At 51.2% G+C, this 24,778-nt stretch overlaps 1 protein-coding gene across 3 annotated transcripts; it reads right to left on the bottom strand.

Annotated features, from left to right (window-relative positions):
• Positions 1-549: 549 nt before the first annotated feature.
• Ada (adenosine deaminase) lies at positions 550-24,143 on the bottom strand. 3 transcript variants are annotated; one of them, XM_028769621.1, is made up of 13 exons: positions 23,965-24,003; positions 21,303-21,401; positions 12,053-12,114; positions 9,186-9,308; positions 6,649-6,792; positions 5,951-6,066; positions 5,001-5,128; positions 4,387-4,458; positions 4,198-4,299; positions 3,858-3,922; positions 1,912-2,041; positions 1,329-1,428; positions 550-784 (listed from the first exon to the last, which is right to left on the bottom strand). In XM_028769621.1, exons 2-12 carry the CDS (start codon positions 21,318-21,320, stop codon positions 1,345-1,347), a joined length of 1,044 nt encoding a protein of 347 aa, XP_028625454.1. In that variant the 5' UTR covers positions 21,321-21,401; positions 23,965-24,003; the 3' UTR covers positions 550-784; positions 1,329-1,344. The 3 variants fall into 3 exon arrangements, with proteins under 3 accessions (XP_028625454.1, XP_028625453.1, XP_028625452.1); XM_028769620.1 differs by lacking the exon at positions 21,303-21,401 and having other exon boundaries at positions 550-787; positions 23,965-24,143; XM_028769619.1 differs by lacking the exon at positions 21,303-21,401 and having other exon boundaries at positions 23,965-24,143.
• Positions 24,144-24,778: the final 635 nt, after the last annotated feature.

Below are 24,778 nucleotides of genomic sequence, written 5' to 3'. Positions count from 1 at the left end.
GTCCTGTAGTGACCAGCACTACTCCTCATGTGGCGTCTCACGAGCCCGTCTTCACCCCACCCACCCTCAGCCCACACTTGCCACGGCCTGAAAGGGGCCTGTGAGATGGCCCAGTGGGTAGAGACTTACTGCCAAGCCTGGCAGCCCAAGTTCAGTCCCTGGGACTGACGTGCTAGAAGGAGAGAACCAGCTCTCACCCACTGTCCTCTGATGTGCACATGTGCATATGGTAGTTTAGAACTACCTCAACTCCCGTCCAGGGCGGGTGGTGCCCTCTTCTGACCTGGCACCAAGCATACATGATGCATATACATACAAGCTGGCAAAACACCCAATATATAAAAATAAGTCTTTAAAATAATAAAAGTAACTCCAAAGGACTGGTTAAAGGGGTGAAGTGTCAGGAGCATCTGCTCAAACAGCCCCTCTGGAAAAGAGGAAAGAGGTCCTGGCTCCCCCGGCCTGATACTCAGCGTAGGCCCCAGGGCTCTTCCTTTCTCACCACCCTAGCCAGCAGTCCTGAGACCACATTCAACATGTGCTGCAAGATACCAGTCACCAGCTGCTTTATTGAACACCGTATTTTTAGCCTTAGAAGGAAGGTTTCCAATTCCTGCCCATGACAGTCAAGGACCCTGGGCCCTAGCCAGGACATCCAATCAGAAGACAGACCTGGCCACTCCAAGGTCTGGAAGAAATGAAGGTCTGTATGTCAGAGTTGTATAGACTCCATCCACAGGATGAGGCTCAGAGAAGTGGCCTTGCCATCATCAGGGGACCTGCCCTGCTGGTCAAGTCAGAGAAATAGAAAGGTCAGATGTCATAACATATAAGGAGTCGTAGAAAGCACAGAATTCCTGGCCCAGAGAGTGACTTCCTTCCGTAGACAGCAAGTCAGGGGCTTCAAGCAAGGGGATGTGTGGCTTGCTAAGGCCATAAGGAAATGAAGGGACTCATGGGACAGGGACTGGGCCAACCACTGTTCAGGTCGCACTCCAGCCTGTCCTGATGGCTGAGAGTAGTCTTCAGAGAGCCTAGCCTGACAGGAAATATTAGGAAATATTAGGAAATTTCCTGATTAGGAAATAGCCACCTGGACAAGAAGCTGACCACTGCCCAGAAGCCAGACGGTCCCCATTATTCTCAGGGCTGTCCCCACTCTCCAAAAGGCTTTGCTACAAGCCACACAGAAAGTTGTAGAGGGACAGTGTAGGGTGGTGGCTGCAACCCTGCAGGGGGTGTGCTCCCTCCCAAGGACTTCTGCCACAGGTCACGCACGAAGTTGAGGGGCAGGGTGGGGTGGTTACTGTGCCCATGCAGAAGCATACCGTCAGCCTGTGGTGGCTATTGGTATTCTCTGGAGAGCCGTTCCAGAAGCTCCTTCTTCTCCTCCTCTGGGAGGAAACTTGACTTTGCTGCGTTGATGTTCTAGAAGGGAAAAACATGGAATCAAAACACAAGGAAGGGCGCAGCCTTGTCAGCAAGGGCAAGGGACATCGTAGTGGGGACCACGGGCCCCATACTCAGTGTGGGATGTGAGGAAGCTGGAGGTGGGGCACAGGCCCTTGCAGGGATTCACTCAGGACATCAGAACCTAAGACCAAGGTCTCAGCCTAGGAACAACCTAAATACATGTCACAAAAATTTTCACAGATCTCTTTTGAGAGAGAGGTCCCCTAAGGAGCTCAACCCAAGTAAAGGCTAAGCTACCTGGTCCCTCAGCCAGGATGCTGGTGCCAAATCATCTCTGTGGAAGACTTTTGGTGCTAGGCTGAGGCCAGCCCATTCTTGGTCAGAGGTTTGAGGCAGTCCATGTACACACAGTACATGCACACACGTATACACGAGCATACCGGTGAGCACGTATGCCACCTGGGCCAAGTGTCAGGCTCACAGCCCACACGCACTCACCAGTCGCTTGAACTCTTCCTCAGTGAAGCCCATGTCTTTTTTGGTCATCTGGTAGTCAGTGTCCAGGGTGGACTTGAAGATGAGGGGGTCGTCCGTGTTGAGTGAGTAGTTGGCCTGATCATCCTTGAAGCTGGGGGAGGGGCCAGGCAGGAAGAAAAGAGAGAGCTTCTTTACTCCAAGAACCATCACCGCCTGTCCACCGGCTCCCTCCTTCGATCTTTATACAACCTTAGACAATGCAAAGGGTTGCATTCTCCTATTAAAGAGGAAACATTTAGAAAACACTGGAAACTTCTCTAAAGCCAGCTCAGAGCCAAAGGCAGGATGGCATGAGGTGACAGCCAGGGAGATGGCGATTTGGAAAACTGGGAAAGCAGCAGCCCCCTAAGCTACCATGCTGTCTGTCTAGTCTTCCCTCTCTCAGTACTGGAGCATGGCTAGCATCCTAGCCTCCTCTCCCAGTCCGCAGTCCCTTGCCTTCCTGGCACGACCCAACCAGCCATCTTGTTGAGCTTGATTGGTTTCTGCTAGCTCCAACCTTACTTGCTTGGATAGCAGTATTCAACACTTCCAAATTCTTATTTATTTAAGTGTGCCATGGAGCCTGATTGGAGGTCAAAGGGCAATTTGTGACAGTCGGTTTCCTGTTTCTACCATATAGGTTCCTGGGATTAAACTCAAGTTGTCACGGTTCCTGGGATTAAACTCAGGTTGTCACGCTTTGTGGAAAAGCACCTTTACCCTCTGAGCCATCTCCCCAGTCCCAGAATCTGACATTTGACTCTTCTCAAAACACTATTCCTGGGTATCTCTGACCTCATACTTTTTAAAAAAATTATTGTAAACTTTTGTTTTTGTTTTCTGTGTGTATGCCTGTGTTCAGGGGTGCACAGAGCTGGAGGAGGATGTTGGGTGTCTTTCTCTGGCAGTCCCCACCTTACTTCTTTGAGACAAGGTCTCTCATGGAACCTGAAGCTCACTATTTTGAGGCCAGCAACCCACTCGTCTCCACTCCCCTCCCTAGTACTAAGGTCACAGGTGTGCATGGCCATGCCTGGCTTTTCCTGTGGGTGCTAGAAATCTGGACCGTGGTCTCACACTTGCGCAGCGACGCTTTACACACTGAGGTGTCTACCGGCCCTGGACACCTTGACATATCTTTGGCTTTCTTCTGTTTCTGCCTGTTCCTAATGTCACTGTTACAGGTTCTCTCCCTCCTCATCTTGATCCGCCATCTCCGAGTCTTAGTTCTTCAACCTTTGTATTTGCATGGATGATTTGCACCTTCTCCCTCCAGTGTGCTATAGACCCACATGCCTCCTAGAGCGGCCACGTGGCAGTCCCGCAGGTACCATGCACCCATGTGCTAAGGAAGCTCATGAGCCCTTGTTATCAGTGCAGTCCTTCCATCTGTGGAAGCTTGGCTGACAGACCAGTGCTGGCCTGTCCACTGTCAGCCCAAGTTCTTGCCGTCTGCATCCTGCCTTAGGAAAAGACAGCTTTGTTCTCCTGAGGCCTCATAAGGACCTGGTCATAGGACAGGAAGGCCTTGTTTTTAGTTGCTGATGGGAACCAGGTAGCATGAGAGAGGTGCTCTAAGGGAAAGCCTCAAGCTAGCCTTCAGGGGAATACCCAACAGCGTCAATCATAGCAAATATGCAGACAGATGAGACTCATCTGCCCACAGCCTGAGAGACAGAGTGGGGTAACAATGTAGAAGCTCACTGCTGCTGAACCATAGGACCCCAGCTCTACTAGTTAGTGGGTGAGGAGTCAGGTTGGAACCTCTGAGCTTCACAGGCCTCATTTGTTGGACAAGGACAGCAATGCCTGCTTCCCAGCCAGCCAGAGTGACCCCATTACTAAGATCCAAGATGGTCAGGTCCCCATTCCCTCCCCTTCCTTTCCAGATCAAAACCAAATGGGTTCCAGGGATCAGATCTCACCGAACAACTGCGTGCGTCGTTTTGGGATTCCAGGCGCCTGTGAGGTAGCTGGACCAGGGGCAGACCTGCAAGGGGCAGGTGTTTGGCTGGCATAGTGGGCCCGGGGCCATACTGGTCAGGGCAGAGCCACCTGCTGAGGTACTATTCTCCACAGCTTCCTTGCATCAAGCCCCATGAAACCTCCACCATGTGGCCACTCCCACTCAGCCCGCCTGTCCTGCCTGTCTGAAAGGCATAGGGTAGCCAGAGACAGCTCTCTCTCTCTCTCTCTCTCTCTCTCTCTCTCTCTCTCTCTCTCCCCCCCCCTCTCTCCCTCTCTCTCTCTGCCTTGGCATCTCACCTCAAAGTGCATGTTTTCTTTCAGTAGCCTGTTGTAGAGGGCTTCATCCTCGATTGTGTGGTAGCCGTGTCCCACCCGCTCTGTCTTGAGTATGTCCACAGCCTGTGGAGAAGCAGAAAGGCGCTGAGTCCAGGAACAGGGACAGAACCAGAAACCAGAAGAAGAGGCCGAGGGTCGCTGGCTCCTTACCTCTCGCACAACCTCGGCAGAGCCCACCTCCCCAGCATGGACGGTCCGGTGAATGCCGCTCTTTACTGCAGCCTGGAAGGGGAAGAGACAGGTTGGGTGTAGCTCTGAGAGAGCTCTAGAGAGCTCTGTCTCTGCCACACTTTGGGGCCTGACTTTTGGCAAGTGTGACTGTCCCCAGAATCAGGCTAGGCTACTTCAAGAAGTGTACAGGACAGTGTGGCCTGGTTTCCCAAGCCATGAATAGGGTGGTAACTTTTTACTCTGTAGCTTCTGTGCATTGATACTGTTTGAAGAGTTTAAATACACCATCTAATATTCTAAAGCAAATATTACACTGTTTTATGGTGGAGCTCCAAAAAGTCAAGTTAACATGACCAAGGCCGAACAAGAAGTTTGCAGTCAAGGCAATGAGGTCCAGAGGAAAACAGCCCTGCTCAAAGTCACACAGGAACACACAGGCAGACGCAGACCCAAACGCACCTCTCCTAACACCTAGCAGGGGCTTTAGGTAATATCATGCTCTAAATCCCCAACCAAGACATACCTGGGGCCTCAGAAGACGCCAAGCTCACCACCCAAGCTCCCCCAGGCCATCCTCCCCTTGTCAGGCTCACCTCGTAGGCTTCCACGTGGCCCGGGAAGAGGCTACTTCCTTCAATGGTCTCATCCCCGGCCAAGTCCATAGCCACCACGGTCTTCTGATTGTACTTCTTACACAGCTCCAACACCTCAAGGGACCAGCCTGCAAGAGAGGTCCAATGGGGCCTCATCAATGGAGCAGGGTGGGCCAGCCGCCCACTGGCTGCCCTCATCCCTCATCTGAGGCCAGAGAAGATATAAGATCCAGTGTCTTGTCTTCATATCCTGACTGCTGTGTCCTCAACACCCAAGCCTCAGAGTGTCCTTCCCCAGGGGGACATCACCAACCACTGCACAAGGTCATGGCGAAGTGTCTGCTGATGTGGGCTGGGCTCAGTAAGTGATGGACAGGCTAGTCCACTGCTGCTTACCAACCCCCATGGCAGACTCCCTGATGACCTGAGCTCAGTGCCCAAGGCAGCAGTGAGGGTTAGAGGCCATGCCCTGTTGTAGCAGGCCCTGTAACCTAACATCAGCCCATGGCTTTGGTTCCCACTAATCCTTAGGGAGGGGGCACAAAGTGAGTGTGACCATTCCCAGACACAGTGTGAAAGAGCTCACGTGACTTGCCCAGGTTCACAGAAAGGGCTCTGCAGCTTGAGCCTAGTGGGAGAGGACCCTCAGATACCTCAGAAGTCAGACCCATCAAGAGTCTTTATGGCCCAGATAAGGCAGGGCCAGACCACAGAGTCTTAGACAGTATTACATATTTTCCCTATTGTTTAGGTTCCTTTGGCTGTGAGCTTCCTGTGGGTCACGTGGCTGTCAAGACCCAGATTTCCTGTTAAGGAGACTAACCAGAGTCATTAAAAGTTCACTGGTGTTTTTTAGAAAATTCTAGAAATACAAGGTGGGGGATGCTGGAATAGAGTAGGTCCAGCCCTGTGGCTAGGCCAGGCAGCCAGCAGGGTGCAGTGGTACTCACTGGGTTGGTGGCGCATACAGCACAGAATGGACCGGACCTTGATGCCGAATGCTCGCTCTCCCTCTTGCAGACCCTGGTTCACAAGATCCACAACCTCATCAGGGGTGAGGTCCCCTCTGTGTGGGGAGAGGAGGAGGGAGGGCTTTAGGCCAAGGGAAGGCCATGGGCAGCCATGGAACTGGAGCAGGGAGGAACAGCCTTGCCCCTGTGTTACGTCTTCTGAGGAGACACGTGGACATGATTTCAAGTCCTTATGCAGCAGCCCACTTCCTCAGAGTTGTCCGGGCATTGCCAGATGCCAGTGTGGGGATGTCACACAGCCCTCCCTATTTCTAGATGGAGAAGGGACTGAATTTGGGCCTGTTCATTTCCCACTTCCCATGTGGTATATCAGAATCATGGCTCAGAGGGAAGGAACGGGGGAGTTCAAGAGACTTCAAGGTGCAAGAAGTTGACCAGAAGACAGCAGTGGGCCAGACTTTAGAAGTCACCACTAAGCCAGGCAGAGTCACGGCAGCTAGCCAACTACTTCACTTAGGGGAGAGACATAACCTCAAGCACAGGGATAGTATATCGTGTGCTTATGGCTGAGCTGAGTCCTTCTGAGTCCACGGACCAGGCCAAGGCCAGGGCTCTAAGCACGCCATCCTCAGCTCAGAGCCCCACTCAGCACAGTCCCCTCCAGTGACGTCACTCACTCAGGCTGGTTCCAGGGGATTGGGTCCACTTTGGAGTTGGCCAGCAGGTGTGGGCTGTAGCGCACTTCCACATACACCACGCCCTCCTTTGCCTTCATCTCCACAAACTCATAGGCGATCCTTTTGATGGCCTCCCTGCAGCCCCTGGGAAGGGAAAGACGCAGGTTGGCCACACCCTTCGCCAGCTCCTTGGGAGCTCCAGTAGCAAATGAGGTACCAGCAACCCCCGCCTCAGAGCCAGCCTAGTTCAGCCCACAGGCTCTCCCTGTCTGGGCACCTGCAGGGGAGAGCCAAGCCACCTGGGGAGCCCCAGCATCTGTACTTTTGAACTACAAAGTCATCCTGACCCCTTGCCCTTGTGTGACCACTTTGCCTCTAACAGGTGTGTCTTCCAGTTTGCCCCCAAGTACTCCACTCTCCACAAAGCAGTGAGAGTGATTAAAAAATGGAGGGAGTGAGTGTGTGTGTGTGTGTGTGTGTATGTATTATATATGTATTATGTATGTATTATATATGTATTATGTATGTATTATATATGTATAAATGGGAATCCAAAGTGCACTGCTCCTCTCTTCTGAGCTCCTATGGCTGTCAGCTGTATAGAAGATCTGACTCCATGCCAGCCCAAACGTCACAATCACCAGCTTCCCTAGCATCTTATGTTACACATTCTTCCTCTGGCCAAGGGCCATTATGCTTGTCCCTCCCACCTCAGGACTTTGGGTCATGGTCTCCCACTTGCTCCAGCCTCCTGTACTCTGCCTGCCCCACCTAATGCCAGCTTAAGGCCCCATGCCCAGGCTTCCTCAAGCCACCTTCTCTTGGCATCCTTTCTCCATGCCTTGATCATTTGACATTAGATATCACATGCTTTTTTAGGGGCTATCTCCCACCTCCCCTCGGCTCCTATGAGGCAAGGATCTCTTCATCTATCTTGTCATGGCTGTGATACCTCAGCCAAGGGAAGTGCCTAGGACACAGTAGTCATGTGTTAGTTGAATAATGGATGCAAGGCTGGCAGGGAAGATGAAAGGGCACAGATGGTGAATCCAGAGGGAGAACTCGGTCTTCAATCATGGACTCATAGTCTGTGATCCTGGGCTAGTCAGTTACCCTTTGATAAGAGTTACTGTAAGAGAGCATGAGAAACCTCACCCGGGCCCGCAGTTGGACGGGCACACAAATGCTACACTTGGTCTCAGTCAAAAGGCCAAGAAATGATCAGTCACATGCCAGAAGGGTTTTAGTTTCTGCCACTGAGTGTGGGCTCCATGAGAAAGACACCAGTTACCTGTGAAGGCCTCCGTGGGCAGTGATCAAATGCTAATGGACGGGCCTACCTAGGATTCTCTCCAGAGTAGAAAAGGCAAGCAAGTGCCCCCAACAGCCCTTGGGGGAGAAGAGAGGGCTGGCCTCTGGGGCAATGGAGTCACTCCTAGGAGGTGGTTCAGTGGGTGAGGGAGGATCGGGTGTCTGTCCTGCCATGGTGGGGAGCCTGCTCACTGCCTTTCCCAGCCCCAACCACCCATGACTCTAGTCTGATTCCCTCTTCAAGTGGGTATCGAGCCCTCAGACTGGCCCAGACCCTTGGTACACAATGAACAGGTGCTAGAATTCCTGCCTTTCCATCACCTTGTGACAGGAGAGCCAGGTGTAAGTAAGGGGAAAACATAGTCAGTGTGAGGAATACTGTCATACAGGTAAAGCCAGGAGGCCATGTGGCCTGCCACAACACGGTCAGAAAGACCCCACGTGCAGAAGGCAAACCACGGGCTTTTAGAGAAAGCGTTCCAGGTTGAGAGAACAAGGGCAGAGGATCTGAGATGGGGGTGGGGCATGAGTACCCAGGGGTAGGGGAGGAGTCAGCATCCCTGAAAGCGGGAACTCAAAGCTGTAGGGCTTGTGCACCTGTCCTGTGGTTTTTGGTGTTTGCTCTGAGGGACACAGAGAGAGGTTGGTAAATTTGGGTCAGAAGGCTGGCTTAGGTTTTCAGTCATGAGTCCTTTCTCTGGCACTCTCTTGTGACCATTCCTGGGCCTTCTCAGAGACTAGCAATGGTCTTCACTCAGTGGCTCAAGGCAACAAAGACCCAACTCTGCTTCCATGTCCCACTCCAGTGTCTGGACTGGGTCCCTTCCAACGCTCTAGCCTAGGGAATGGGGACCTGGATTAGGCACTACCCTGTTCTGCACGCATGCCTTTTCAAGGCCTCAGTTTACCTTAACTGGGGCTCTTTCTATGAGATCTGGGATGATGGCGTGGTTCTAAAGAGCAGTGAGTTCCGAACAAGACAGCCTATATAGCCTGACCAGCACAGGGCTTCAGAAGCAGAGCCGCCTCTGCCCCGAGACAGAAGCCACCTCTGGATGGGACGAGATTAGGAGCCCAAAGGCACCGGAGAGATCGGCTCATGTGCACACTATGGTAAGAAGCAGGGTTAGAGGTGCAGAGTGCCTTGTACAGCAAGCAGCTCAGGTCTGGTCTCGGTTACAGGGATGGATGCTGCCGTGGGACACAAGGGTTGGGGAGCGACTTACGCGATAGCAGGCATGTAGTATTCAAACTTGGCCAGGAAGCCCGGGAGCGAGAGGGGCTTGTCCATGCCGACAATTTTGCGCAGTTCCTCCACTGTATCTGCCGGGAGGGCGATACCTCTCTTCCTAAAAATAAAACTGAGAGTGAGGGGCTGCAGCCAGGGCTCAGTGGGTAAGAGCACACTGGCTGCTCTTGCAGAAGACAAGACCCACATGGAGGAAACCCACATGGAGGCTCATGACCATCTGTAACTCCAGTTCCAGGGGATCCAGTACCTTCAGGCCTCCATTGCCGGCATCAGGCATATATGTGTTCCACATAGACTTGCAGGTAAAACACTCGAGACACATAAAAAATGAATTTTTAAAAATATATACATTTAAAAACAAAAATAAATGAAAACAAATGGTGAGATGCCAGGGCAGGATGAAGCCAGGCCTCCCAGGGCAGCATGGAACAGACCGGTAGCCCCAGTAAGAAATGGGGGGGGGGGGTCCTTCCATCTAGCTCCTCCCATGGGACAGAGGTGGAAAATGAACTCCAAGGTATAGAGAACAGAACAGAACCCCCACTTCCAACCCAAGACTTCTAGCCAGAAGCCATGAAAAAAAATCATATATCTCCCATCCAAGAACTACCAGCTCCAGCCCTGCTTGACTTCCAGGATTAAATGCATTCTGGTGGAATAACCAGAAACAAGTCACTACATCTCAAGGGACTAAAGAGTACCATGCAAGCCCAAGACTTACTCAGCAGGGCCAGGGGCAGGCCGAGGCATCTGGATACATTCCCATACAGAAGCTATCAGACACAATAGCTACTGTGCAGTGTCATAATTCCCGGGACAGGAACTGGTGGCAGGCCCTTTCCCTTTGCTCTCCTGGCTGGCATGTCACAGCAGCCTGCCCCACCCAGCCTAGGCCTGCTGTGCTGGCCACTCAGCTCAGGACTGTCCCATCCCCGCACCACCATCGCTGCCTTGGAGTCTTCTTCCTACATCAGGAGCTCTACCTCCCCACAGACTGCAGAAGCTGGTGTGAACTTGGGGAGGCTTCCTTCTTCTGCCCCTGCACCGTGGACACCGCCCACGGTGACTAGATCCAACCCATAGGATCCCTCTAGGACTTGGTTTCTTCTATTTTATCATTGCTATTATTGTTATTATTGGGGCTTAGACTGCAGCTTCATAGCATGCAGAAGGTACTGGGTTCCACTCCCAGCACCAAAATAAAATAAGCCCACATTCCTGTAATTTCCCAGTAGGAAACACCAATGTCTCCCTGCTCCAGCTTGTGTGTCACAAATCCTCACCAGTCCTAGGTCACCCATAATGCACCACGGGGACACGTACTGCCCCTGCCATGGACCTGGCACAAAGAGGGAGGTTTCTCAGTACACCCCGGTCTCTCTAGGTTAAACATTTTGCTGCTGGCCAGACTGCCTCAAAGTTACCCTCCTAAAGCCACATACAGCCATGGAGAGCCTTTAGAAGGACACACTGATAACTGTTTAGAGACAATAGTCAGACTGCAGCCCTAAAGTCCAGAGGATGGTGAGGCTATGGTTGGCACCTGGAGAGTCTGCAGATAGACACAAGAAGGGACAGTAGTGGCTCAGACTTGTAAAACAATGACAACAGAGGGTGGCTGGACCCTCAGTGTGCTTTACAGAGAGCCACATGTGATGAAGGGCCTGGGAAGGAGATAAGAGACATCATGGAGGAAGAAGGGATGCTTGCTAACACAGTCACTGACTTGGACACTGTAGGCCAGGGCTCCTTCTCTGGTGCCTGAATACTCCAGGGGAGCCTCCCTTTCCCCCATGGGGGTGCACTGAAGCTAAACAATCATAGCAGCCCCCGCTACCCATGTGTTGCTCTTTCACTATACCCCACCCTGGATACCCACGCCTTCGTGGCCTAGCTAATAAGCCTTCTCTGGCCCTTTAATAATGCCTGCCTAGAACTCATCTCTGTGTCCCACTCAAATGAGCTCAGGGAGGCCCTGGGGCAATATCGACCAGCCAAATGACCAAAGGCCACACAGAGATAAGGCCAGAGGCATCCCCCTGACATCAGAGCCATAGACACCGATAGTAACATCTGGGAGTGACCTTTACGGGCAAGCTAATATGTCCATCCCGAGTCTCTCATTTCTCATGGCTGACCTCATAGAAATCTCTGGTTTCCTTGGTGAGAGTAGCCTGGACTCTGTCGGACCCTGAACTAAAACCCTGCCCTGTGCTCAGGAGGAAGCCTTTGGCTGCCACGACGCCATCTTCCCATCTATAAAGGATCAGGCTGGGCGAGAGACCTGCCTCCCTCACCACAGGAAGGAGTCACTAAGTTAACTCAGTGTAGCACAGCCAAGGTGGTGTGCTTGTGCCACAAGGACACCATGATCTAGGGCAGGAAAAGGCTGCTAGAAGAAGAACTCAGAGGAAAGATGGCTAGCAGAACTCTCCCAGGGACTTTGGAGCCAAGCTCTAGAGTTGGGAGACAAATTCCCAAGTAGCACCCGGACACCTGGGAGGCTGTCGCATGGGACAGAGGTAGAGTCAAGGCTAGAGACTGGAGACAGTGGGAGAAAGCTGAGTCCTTCCAGTATACACAGAATGCATAACAGCAAGAGAGTGAAGGATGCCGGGGAGAAGGGCTCACTCTTCCGACAGTCTGGGAGGAAGGATGCTTCCTTCCCACCTCAACCTATGGAGGCTGGAGTGGAAAGATCCCAGAACACTGCCGTCTTCCATCAGGGACTGGCTGGACTCCCACGGGGAATGGACAGAGCCCTGGGAATCTCCAGGGCCCTAAGAAGAGCTGTAAACTTTATGCAATCCTGGAAAGGACTGTGGTCATCCTTGGACTTACTTGCCGTAGTATAAGATGGTTTCCAGCTTGATGGCTCCATCCAGGTGGACGTGCAGCTCTACCTGCAAGGGCAGAGAAAGAGCATGAGACGCCACAGAGCCCGAGGAGCCCCTCAGAAGCCACCTCTCCCTGGACCTTCATCAGTACACTTCTTCAACCCTTCACACGCATGCTTTCACCTAAGATCACCTGTGTGTTTTGGGGGCGGTCAAGGTGCTGTGTGGTCACAGCTCAGGGTACTGGGATTCAGAGAGGTTTAAGCGCCTTGTCCAGTTACACAGCAAGCAAGCAACGGAAACAGGAACGTGACTCTTGCCTTAGCCACGGCTGGGGAGCAACAGCGGCAACATTCCATCCCAACCCAATCCAAGGCTTGTGATCAGAGCCACATCAGAGCCATTGCCATAGGTCACTTCAGTCAGTCAACTCTTGAGTTTAACAGAAAGAGCCCACTCACAGGGAGCCTTGGGAGATAGCTCGGTGTGTAATGTACTTGCTGCACAAGCTGAGCTCAGTCAGGAATCACATACAAAGTGTGGCCTGCACACCTGTAATTCCAGAGCAGGGGAGATGGAGAGAGGACGGTCCTGGAGTTCACTAGCCAAACAGTTTAGCCTAGTCAGTAAGCCCCCAGGTCCCCATGTAAGACCTTGTCTCAAAAAATAAGGTGGGTGGCACTTGAGGAATACTGACCTCTGGCTTCCATATGCGGGCACATATGCATACACATGCATGCATGCACGAACACATGCACATAAACACACACTAAAATAAAAGACTCCAGTGGGGCGTACAGCTCTATGGTAGAGTCCATACTTGCATGTGCAAGGCCCTATGCTCCAACTCTAGTACTGCAAAGTAAATGCAAATAAATAAATGCCAGGTTCTGGTTCATAAAGAGGTGCTAGTTGGGAAGCATACTGACAACTAAGTCTTTCTGATCCTCTAGAAAGGGTCTTGGTGACCATTTCTTATTTGCCCAGTCCCATGTAGAACACCTTGTTCACAAAGTTAAGGCTACAAGAGGAGCTCTGTAGAGAGTCCCTCCATCTGTCTAGACTCCCAGATCTACACTTGTATGGCTGATCTCAGATGCTCGGCCTCAGTGTCAACTGAACAGTGTGGGATAGCTCGCTCTTGTACAAAAACCATGACAAAGAATTTAGACAGTGAATGTGGAGAGGTGTGGCCCAAAGGAATCGGTCAGTGCCTCTGGGAGATGGTGTTTTCAACCACTATTAAGTAGTACAGGTGTCAGGAGCCAGTACATCAAGGGACTTTGTCATCTGCCTGATCCAGGTCATGGGGGAAACTTCCCGAACCAAGAGAGACCCAGAAGTGGCATTCGCCAGGGTGGGGCCATTTCTGGAAATCAGTGGCTGAGATAAGAATGTTGGCCGGGCGGTGGTGGCGCACGCCTTTAATCTCAGCACTTGGGAGACAGAAGCAGGTGGATTTCTGAGTTCGAGGCCAGCCTGGTCTACAGAGTGAGTTCCAGGACAGCCATGGCTACACAGAGAAACCCTGTCTCGGAAAAAAACAAACAAACAAACAAACAAATAAGAAGAAGGTTAGCAGGCCTGGCTGGAAGGAGGAACATTTGGGAGCTTCAGGCCAGGAACTGTCACTGAACCTGCTTCCCACAAGAGAAACCAGGTCCAGGTCAACAGGGCCAGAGGTGCCAAAGCCTCTAGCTGGCTAGACCTTAGAGCAACCAGATCACTCCAATATTTCACTCTGTGCCTCTGGGTTCTCATGTCACATGGCGAGAACAGTACACCTGTCTCTAGGTGTTAAAGGAACAGGGGCCACAGGGATGGTCACAAAGCTCTAGGCATATAGAAATTGGTAAAATTGTGCCATTTATCACTTAGAACAAACAACAAACAAACCATAGTGTCATGTAGTTCAGGCTAGAGATTAAATTCACTATATAGCCAAGGATGATCTGGAACTCTCGATCTTCCTGATCGCTTATCTCTCAAATTGTTGTCTGAGACAGGATCACACAATAGAGCCCAAGCTGGCCAGAGATTCATTATTAGCCCAGGCTGGCCTCAAACTTGCAATTTGCTTACATGAGCCTGCCAGATGTTAGGATTCTGGGCATGAGCCACCATACCCAGCGCTTAGGAGCTTTTCATCTGGGTAATAATAGTGAAGCCCCTGCTTATTGCTGGGGCTACAAGAGCAAGCAAAAGGGACAAAGTCTTGTTCCTTCTGCATGCACAGTCCAGCAAGGGACAAACTAGAGACACATGAATAAATGCATAGTTATAAATCAAGATGCTCCCACAGGAAACACTAACTGTGCCGTGACCTCACAGCCTGGCCAGGCAGTAAATGGACTCCCAGAAAATCCGAGCCAAGCACTGAAGGGTGCAAAGGAATCAACTGGGCAGGTGAAGGTTCGGAGTGGGACAGAAGACCATTCCAGTGGAGATAAGAGTCTGCACAGAAGCCCCGTGACAGGGGAAAATTGGGGTGTATGGGAGGAAGGGAACCGCTGAGACTGAGAAAAGTGGGGCAGAACCTCCCGGGGAAGGTTGTGTGACCACAGAAAGATGGGCTTTCTGGCAAAACCACAGAGAGGTCAGCTTAAGGTGTGAAGCTGTCGAGAGAGCTAGGCTGAGAGAAGTTACCACAGACAAGAGTTTGAGGCTCAAACCAGGACCAGGCCCTGACTTAAGCCAGCACTTAGTGCTGAGGAGGCAGGGTCTGTAGAATAGAGGCCAAAGATGAAAGGAGACTGGAGAACACAGCATATAGAGGCCAGTCCTGGTGGCTTATATCAAGGAAGAGCAGTGACCTCCCCGGGTCAGAACATTGGGTAACCGTGGGATCCTGGTCACATCTCAAGCCCTAGAGCCAGTAGCGAGGACCTTAGACGGTAGCATATGAAATCATTCTCAATCTTAGATGGTAGCATATGCAATCATCCACAATCTTGGGAAAACTTATCCCAGTCTCTGGAAGGGCCCACATGGACTCTCCTGCCCTAGTAGCAGAGGCAGAGGAGTTCTGATGCTCAGAACAAGCAGCAGCTATGTGATCGCAGAGGCAGAGATTGGAGCTGTGAGGTCACAAGCCCAGCATGCCTGACACTACCAGAGGACGGAGAAGCAAAGGACTGACCCACTGAGCTTATAGGGTGAGTAAGACCCTGCCTGGCACTTGAACTTTAGACTTGCGGCCTGCAGAGTGTGGGTTGGGAGGAAGGTGTGCCTTTATTTTATCTTTGTGGTCTGGGGATGGAGCCCGCTGTGTTTTGTGGCTTCAGAGCCACTTAGCATGTGGTTGCCTGTTGCAACTGCCACAGGAATCTCATACAGCTAGGCCCTGCCAGAGGTCAAGGCTAGGAGGACAGATCGGTGCCCCTTAGTCTAAGAACTCAGGCTGCAGGAATCCTTCAGGACACCGGATAGCGTTGGAAAGTTGATGTCTGGGCTTCAACTGGGGTCAGTCCTGCCTCAGTGCTCTGGGTATGTTCAGGCACAACTGTGTGCTTCTGTGTTTTGGGGGTGCCAGGGATGTGGTTTTTTGAGCAGGCCTGGCACTCTGCTACTAAGTCACACCCTCAGCCTTGTTTTGTTTTTAAAATCTTTTTTGTTGTTGTTTGTTTTTCTGAACATGCACTCAAGGTTAAAAAAAAGTGGCCTGGAGTCCTGTGCCAGAGGCCTGAGCAAGGGCAGACTCCAGATTAGGAACAGCACGGATAAGAAAGGAAAAGGAGAAAATCTTCATGGTTCTCCTATGAACCATACCTCTGAACGGCTGACAATTAGCTCAGGAAGGGGCAGGGGGAAGATGTGGATCATAGCAGATCTGTGAGTCACAGATCATCAGACAGTGGGTCAGGGCAGGGTCTCTGGGCCCTGCGTCTCCATCAGTGGGTGCCAGGGGTCTGTAAGGCCACTCTGGGGAAAGTATTTACATGTCAAGATGTCCATGTGGCTCCCTGATTTAGTGTAGCAGTGATAATAGTCAGGATGTGACTGCTCCACCTGCCAGGCCCCAGGAGACCATTGTGAGCAGAAAGGCTCTGGGAAGCCTCCAGGCAGATAGCCAGGGAGCCAGCTCTAGAAGCATCCACACCCTCTTGGGCTGCCCCATCCTGTCCCACTTAGCAGAACAAGAGTTCTCCTGAGGTTTGAGTCTCAAACTACAATGACCCATAGAATCCAGGATCACAAGGTAAAGAAAATTAGACATCAAGGGGTACCGTATAGAGCACATGTCCAGAAGGCAGCTTTGAAGGAGACCCCCAGGGCAAAGCAGGCTAGAAAGGGGCAGAGATGAAGGAATTACCATGTGTTGGAATCAGGAAGCCTGCCAGGAATTGTGCACAGAGATGGACTTTCAACAAAAATATTTTCAAATAGGGGAGGCATCTTTTAAAAGCTTTCTTTGGCTTCCAGGGTGGAGATCAGGCTGGGAGTAAGCCTTCACAGCTGACTGCTAATGTGTCCAGATGAGAGGCAGCTAGTGCACTGAGTGTACCACACTCTGTACCCAGTAGGTGCTTGGCAAGCAGGAGTCCAGTACATGACAGCTCCCAGAGGAGGTCTCAGACAATCAGGCTGGGGCAATGAATGGTACCTCTGGGTCCAACTACCCACCATGCTCCACAGAAACTGCCACATGGAGCCATCTCCACAGACAGCCTGTATTTTAGACAGGTATCCCAGTGAACATTCCAGAAAGCTCCCATTGAGAAGCCAGTCTACCATCCCGGATGAGCATGGGGGTACAAGCTTGGAGGTACAAGCCTGTCCTCCTGGCCATAGTCTGGGAAAAGGAACAGACAGGAAGTTTAACATTCGAGTGTCTATTGTGTGAGTATCTATTGTGTCCTTAAAAGCAAGGATTCCACACCCATTTTACACAAGAGAAAACCGAGGCAGAGACTGGCAGGAGATCAATGGTTCTCAACCAATGGGTCGTGACTCCCACAGGGGTCCCACACCAGATATCCCACACAGTTACATTCCAATCCATAACAGTAACACAATTACAGTTATGAAGTAGCAATGACATAATTTTATGGCTGGGGGTAACCACAACATGAGGAACTGTACGAAAGGGTTGCACCATTAGGGAGGTAGAGAGCCACTGCAGTAGAGCGGAGTCAGGGCCCGAGTCTTTCTGCCTGTAAGGCCAGGTATAGTTCATTGTCTCCAATGCTGGCGCTAAGCCTCCGTCCAGCCTCCTGACCCTGCTGGAGAGGAGTGCCATGCATCTCTCTGTAGTCACTCTGTCAGACTGCCTCATAGTTGCCCATTATCTGTCAGAATAGCAGGAAGCCCTCCTACTGCTGCTGGGGACAGGAAGCAGCTTAGTAACTAACAGATAATTACTGTGTCCAGGAACTGGGGAAGCACTGAGAAATGTCAGCCACATAGGTGAGGTCCAGAGAGGCACAGTCACAACCCCTAGCATTCCAGGTCACAAGACATGTTGGGACAGAGGACAGAACCAGGTCAGGGATCTAAATCTCAGACTTCTTGGCCACACACTTCCATCCAGGCTATAGAGGGTTTGTCCCAATAGGACACTGTGTCCTGGGCTTCCAGACCCCTAAAACACACAACCCAGCTCTCTTTTCTCCTCCCCCCACTTCCCTTTTTATTTATTTATTTACTTATTTATTTTGAGAGAGGGAGCGTCTCTCTAGCCTTAGCTGTTCTCAGATTCACTATGTAGACCAGGCCTCTAACTCACCTGTCTCCCCTGCTCTGGGATTAGAGGTGTGGACATATCTGCCCCTTTTTCTGTTTTCAACTCAACTTTTGCCTCTCCAAGAGCAGGGACCTGTCTGTGTCACCCTGCTGTGTCTCCGGGGACTAGTAGGGCACCTGGCCCAGCAAAATGTGCTCTGTTTCTGCTGAGTGTCATTGATTCATCCCCCTCCCCCACCCTAGGCTTAATGCCAACCATGACAGCTCTGGTAGAGAACCTAGGTGGGCAGAGCAGCCAGCCCCTGAGCACCATGGCCAGATCACAGAGGAGCCACAGGTACCCACAGAGCCAGCCCCAGCCCCCACTTCCTATCTCTGTTCCTGGCAAAGGCTTGAGTGGGGCAGGGTTCCGCTCCTCATGCTCTAGGTAGAGTCTCTCAGCTGACTTTCAGGATGAAACCATCAAATAAGGCAGCGTTGGGCCAATAAGCTGTCTCAGCCCCACCTCCTTCAGGAAGCCCTCTAAGCTCTGCCCTCTCTAGGCTCCTATAGCTCCAAGTAGACTGGAAGGAGCCCAGCAGCCTGTGTTTCCTGAACCCTTAGGGCCTGGCTGAGCTCTCCACTGCTACTCATGAGCTACCCCAGAAGTTCCCAAGCCAGTAAGAAGTATCTCCATCTGAGGGAAGTTTTCTGATTGACTCTACGGTCTAGAAATTTAGCCCATTTACCCCCACTTTATAGGTGATAAGACTGAGACTCAAGAGGAACTTGCTTTAGGTCACAACAGTATTACAAACAACAATGAACGCCACAGCCAGGGACTTGTATGACCCTGGAAGGTTCCCCCATGGCAATATGTTCCCTGCATCCTGCAAAGCAAGGTGCTAGGCAGATGATGGGAAAATGTGACCAGGATGGTGCTGGTCTCTAGAGACAGCAGCTGCCAGTGGCACGCCCATTCTAAGCAGGCCCACACGTGGTGTCTTTGAGATGGGTACAGGTAGAGTTCACATTTAACGGGAAAACTAAAGCATGGTAAAGTTACCTGACTCCGGTAAGTAAGTGTGAGATCAGAACTCAGACAGCTCAGGCTAGCTCTGGCAACCAGAACATAAATGATACTCAGCCCACAGGCACTCTGTGGCATGGCTAACCCTTATCTCTAGCTTCGTAGTAAACACCTCATTTTGAGGTTCCCCTTGTCCAAGGCTATCCCACAGTGCTGCCTTCTCTAACCCCAAGGGATACCACCACAGGACACTCAGGACACCTAGGCAGATGGACAATCCTCTCAGTTTGCAGGGCAGCCTCCCTGGATAATAAATCAGGAGTCTGGCTCAGGTGGCCTCCCTGCCTCTCTGTGTGACCACAGACCCCTTCCCCCTTCCCCTTTCTGGTCTTTCATTCTGCTTCTGTCAAACAAAGACTTCTGTGAAACCAAATCTCCTTCTGTCCCCTCCCCAACAACTGCCGCATGAGTCAAAACGGGTGAGCGGCTCTCACCCAGGGGTAGAACAGGTGGCTGTGGTCAATGAGAGACACCAAGAACCCAAAGAGGTGCACCTGGGGCTTTGTCTCCCTCCTCAAGACAAGAAGTGAGGGTGTCCCAGAGTCCAGGAAGCACCCATTGCAACCTCCGGAAGGAAGTGCACACTTGAGAGTCTGTGCTAACCCATCAGGCACTGTAGCAGAAGCCATGGGCGTGTAGCTTTTCCCTAAAGCCAGGAACAGTTGTTTCTCCATCCTGGCTTGTGGAAGGAAGCTGAGCTTCAGGGTGTGCCTGAGGACTTGATGCTGCCAAGATGAGAAGGGGGTGGGGGGCGGAGGGAAGTGCTCTTCGCTGGTCAGCCTGAAGGCCACGGTGCAGATTCTAATTCCTTGCTCTGTAACATCCCCTCACTACCTCCCCCTCCCCTTTTTTTCCCAACAAAAGGAAAATGAAAGATTAATTAGCAAAGCAGTTAGTAGCATCAACTTCAGTCTGAGTTGCAGGCCAGCTCAGCTGCTTTCGTCCAGGCTACTTTGGCTCTGAGTCAGTTTCCTCCTATGTAAATGAAGATAGCAGCACTTAGCCCAAAGGCTCTCATGAATGGAACGTGACTAAACAGTGATGCTAATCGTCCTGGAGGCGCTGTTTGACAAAGTTCCGGTGTTGGGACAGTCTGGACTGACCCTTCACCTCCCTTGATGGATATTTGCTACACACCTCTTACAACACTTAAGTTTCTTACTGTTAAAGGCCTCTCTCCGCAAGTTAGACCTGGGATGGCAGAAAGCTAGTATAAACAAGAATGAAAAACTTAGGGACATTTTAGGAGCTGACAAGCTGTAATTGAATTGCTAGGTTTTTAATGTTCAGCTTTAGAAACAAGAAACTTACATGAAGAGATTTTGATCATGCAAGTTTATGACAAGCCTTTGTACCTTCCTGAAGACAAAAGCAAGCAGTTTTAGGAATCCTGATGTCCTTCTGTTCTTTACGAATTATAATAGATAGAAACTGTATTGAAACAAGGGGCAAGACAGACACACAGAGGAAGGCGTCCCCTGTGAACTGCCGGCTTCCTGAATAGACTTGTCAGACCAGAGCTTTACCGACAGAGTGCCCTTGCTTAAGCAAAGGGGCTGCACAATATTTTAAGAATCAGTGAAAAAGGACAGTGGTCTCATGCCAAATATAAAAGAAATATAGAAGAAAGAAAGGAAGAATTAAATAAGGGTTAGATATTGAAATTTTGAAGAAAGCCAAGCTTGATATAATAGGTAGAAGGAAATAACTTTTGAACTATTAGCCTTATGCCAAACTGAAATAGAATCAAATTCAAATAGAGCCATCCTGTCTAGCATTTCTGTAACTGCAAGGCGTTACAACAGCAATCTTAAGGAAGAAGATATTGCATTTAAAGAAAATTAATTTTATCATAATATTAATTTTTAGTTCTCATAAAATTGCTGTTTGCTCGCTTTGTTCCTCTTTCAATGTTCTTATGTAATCAAGGAAGACTTTAGAAGAAAATGTAGTTTGAAAAGTAGTGTAGTCAAAGAATAAAATTTCTGAGGAAATGATTTTATGTATAAATAAAGCCTGAAAGAGACAAAAGTTGTCAGAGTGGAAGCCATAGTGAGATGTGCGTCCTCTCTGTCCCGTCCCTCACAAAGCGAAAGGCATCCCATGTCTGATCCTTCCTCCCCTCACCTCTCTTGCATCCACCCTTCTCCAGACCCTGTCTTCAGCTGAGGCTGGTCCCCAGCAACTCAATTCATACAAATCAGCTAGAACCGCACTCAGTACAGAACAAACATCCGAGTGTGAGGGAACAAGGAGTCACTGGGGTCATGCTGTCTATGAGTCTACATAGGAAGCCATTTAGACCCATTTAGAAACAACCTTCTAACCTGGGCCAGTTCCTCTCAAGTCAGAGAGTAAAGTGCACAGAGAGTGTTGCTTTGAGCAAGCCTTTTTTCCTCTCTAGTCCTTGGACAACTCCACTTGCGAATGGGATGCAGACAGGTGTCCGTTCAGTCATCCACTGATCCTGTGAATGAACCTGCTAAAGGTTCCTGGTACTCACAACCACTCCAGAGAGCATCAGCTCTGATCACAGCCAGAGGCTCGAGGTCAGCATGCATCTTTAACACAGCAGCAACTGGAACCATAGGATTTCCCAGTCCTGATTCAAGTGGGCACAGAGTGATAAGGTTACTGGGTCACATATACACATGTACACACCACACACACACACACACACACACACACACACACACACACACACCTTCTTTAGTGCCCAGCAAGTACTAAAGAAGCAAGAACTTAAGCTAGTGCTCAATCAAAGCAGGTAGCATGTGCTTGGGGTCTTTCTTCTCCAAGCAGGCTGATGGACCAGCAGTTTTACATTGCTTGTGGGTCATGACAACAGGATCTCAATGCCACCCAAGCCTTCCCCGTCACAGCCTGCACAGTTAGGGCCAGGTGACTTGAATGTACATCTAAATCTGAAGGGCAGGGTTGGAGAGAAGGCTCAGCAAGTAAAGAGCTTGCAACACAAGTGTGTGGATCTGACTTCAAATGTACAGAGCCCACACAAAAGCCAGGCATGGTAACTCACATTTGCCATCCCCAACACTCCTAAAGTGAGAAGAGAGGCAGAGGCAGGAGAACCCCCTGAAACCCATGGGGTAGTTAGCCTATAGTTTCAGTGGTGAACAACCAAGACTCTGGCCGGTTGCATCTGCTCACCTTGAAGTTGTCTAAGCCCCAGTCCCAACTGGTTATAGGCATGAGAAACCAAGGAATGCAGCAAAGGCCACTGGCTCAGGTACATACCATCTTATCCCTAAAGCATTTGTAGAGATCACCCATGAAAGATGGGGACATATAATTTTTGCTTCTTATGTTTTGTTCTTTCTTCCAAAACATGGTCTTGCTATATAGTTCAGGCCTGGAACTCAAAAATCCTCCTGTCTCAGCCTTCCATATAATAGGAATTGCAGGTATGTATACAATGGTGCCTGGCTTAGGGAATGGGATTCTGAAGCCAGCCCTCAATTCGGGCTCATCTCCCAGCTTGGCTAGATCCTAATTAAGCTCTCTGTACCTGTTTCCCCATCTATCCATGGAGACAGCACCAGCTATGTGCAGTTATGGTGTTATAGGCTGGGCCCTTGGTAGCTTCAGTTATACAAGCTGGCCAGGCTCAGACCACAGTGGCTCCTTTTCGCTCTGCCAGCCACAGCAGCATTCCTTCCTCACCATGACACGAGACCTGTCCCACCTCAGACATAGCAGCCCACCATGCTACCTTAGCTCACACGTCACCTTCTAACATCCAGACACCAATGCTAACAGAGAAATGAAGTCCTTTTCCCCAGCTGTGTGTGTAGTCTAAGACCCTGAGGGAAGAAACGACATCCCAGCATGGACCAAATGACAGTATCAGGGCTCATGATATATTGGCACTCCTCTGAGAGCTGTTACAAAAAACGTAGGTGACACAGGAGTGTGACCTGTCACTCACCTCTAGTCACTCCCAAACAAGGGATTTCATCTTCCCCTGAGATTCCCATCAGAAGAGGTGGTTCACTTGACCAAGGGTAGGGAGAATTCAGACCATCAAAAGAAAAAAAAGCCTTTGATGTCTGAGAGCACTGGTCGTGGTCAGGTGCACCAGACAAGCTATACAGCAGGCACAGGTTGGGCAGGAAGGCTTGCCCTACCCTTCTGGTCTCTAGCTAGTGGGACAGAGTATGTTCCCTATGGTAAGTGCATGGGATACAGGCCCACTGCCCTTCTTCACACCCCCTCCGTGCACACATACATAGCACAACATACACATGGGATTCTTATCAACACCTTTGCTATGTCTGCCACTTCCACTCAGCATCTGTTTCTTGGAGGGGTAAGTTTCAGGCTGACTGTCTCTGATTCCTCCCCGAGTCCTCAGTCCCACACTCTGCTGACCAACTCAATTTGCCTGGCTGACTACTGGGTCTAATCCCCTGCTGGACAGAATCTGTAAGGGCTGCAAATCTGGCCTTGGGGACCTGGAGTCTCCCTGTTTCCAAGAAGCCACAGTTTGTGGGCAGATAGACAAGGGGCTCTCCTCTAGCATAAAGGGCTATGGCTTCACCCTAAATAAGCCCATATGGTCAAAGGGCCAGGATGCGTTGGGGTTCCTCCCCAGCGCCCTGAAGCCTCTATCACTTTTCTGGTTTGGATCACAGATTTTCCCATGGGCACACCCACAAACCTAGAATACCTGGTGCCCACAAAGTAGTCATAACACTTAAGTATAAAGCCATACAACCGAACATTTACTAGACACCCTGGGCCCCATTCTACTGGGGTTCAGACATCCAGGTCCTAGCCCAGTCCCACACAGCTGCGCAGGCCCACCGCACTGGATGCCCATTTGGCAGACAGCGAGGCTGAGACCTCGAGGGGACAGGGCGTAGGCAGCAGCCGAACCCGAAGGCCAACTGGAGGCACCCCCAGGTTCGCATAGGCAGCAGCCGAACCCGAAGGCCGACTGGAGGCACCCTCAGGTTCTGGACGCTCCCTGCCACATCGTCTCTCGCTCGACATCCCGGAAGCAAGCTAAGGCCTGAGTTGAGGGGGGACGCCTGAGGAGTCCCCGCCACCCCATGCTTCTAGGGTAAAGGCGCCCAGGGCTGGGCCCCGCTAAGCCAGGGGCAGCCCGGGACAGAACCCGGGCAACGGAGCCCCTCCATGCTCACTTTGGGCTTGTTGAATGCGGGCGTCTGGGCCATGGTTCCGAGCGTGCGCCCCGGCTCCCTCCGCTGAAGCTCTCTGGGTCCGCGTTGGCTCGGTGGCGGGGTCGCTTCCCGAGGACTCTCAGAGACCGCGGCCCGCCACGCTCTTTTTTACCGGGCTGCCCCGGCACAGCCCCACCCACACCACGCCCACACCGGAGACCCCGCCTTCCGGAGCCACGGCCCCGCCCTCTCCCCGCCTGCAACCCTGGCGCGCATTTCCCGGAATTCTGAACCCCAGACGTTCCCTACTGGCTACACCCAGGTGAGCCTCCTGCAGACGCGACTCCAAAGCCCTCACCGAGTCTGGCCCCGTCAGTACTGAGGCTTCCACTGTTGTTGCTTGGGCGCCTACTTCGTGCTGGAGGCACAGAGCCCTGAAGCCTCGTGGGGCGGGATTCTGAGGGATAGATCCACTTGTTGCAGAATCACAAGACAGAAGTGTGTAATTAGGGAGATTTAGGGGCTACGACGGCTGGAGTTGACCAGGTGAGGGCTGTGGGGTGCAGAGAACATTGTTGTGTGTGTGAGACTCCTGGGAGCTAAATCTGAAAGGACTCCAGGGTGGCTGGAGACACAGGGGAAGACAGGAACACACAGTGCATCTCTCCTGGGGCAGTTACGCTGGAGAAATGTGCCCACGTATCGAGACGTATTTAGAATGCTCGCATCAATGCCGTGGACAAATACACTGAACTGTTTCCTGCATAGAAAAAGTGTCCACTGCAGCAGTAAAGCCGGTTTCAGCTACAAAACACAGCAGGTGTGCTCAGACACA

The sequence above is a fragment of the Grammomys surdaster genome, unplaced genomic scaffold, assembly GCF_004785775.1.
Source record: "Grammomys surdaster isolate TR1022 unplaced genomic scaffold, NIH_TR_1.0 193, whole genome shotgun sequence".
Taxonomy (NCBI): domain Eukaryota; kingdom Metazoa; phylum Chordata; class Mammalia; order Rodentia; family Muridae; genus Grammomys; species Grammomys surdaster.
This window is presented reverse-complemented; position numbering and strand designations above follow the sequence as displayed.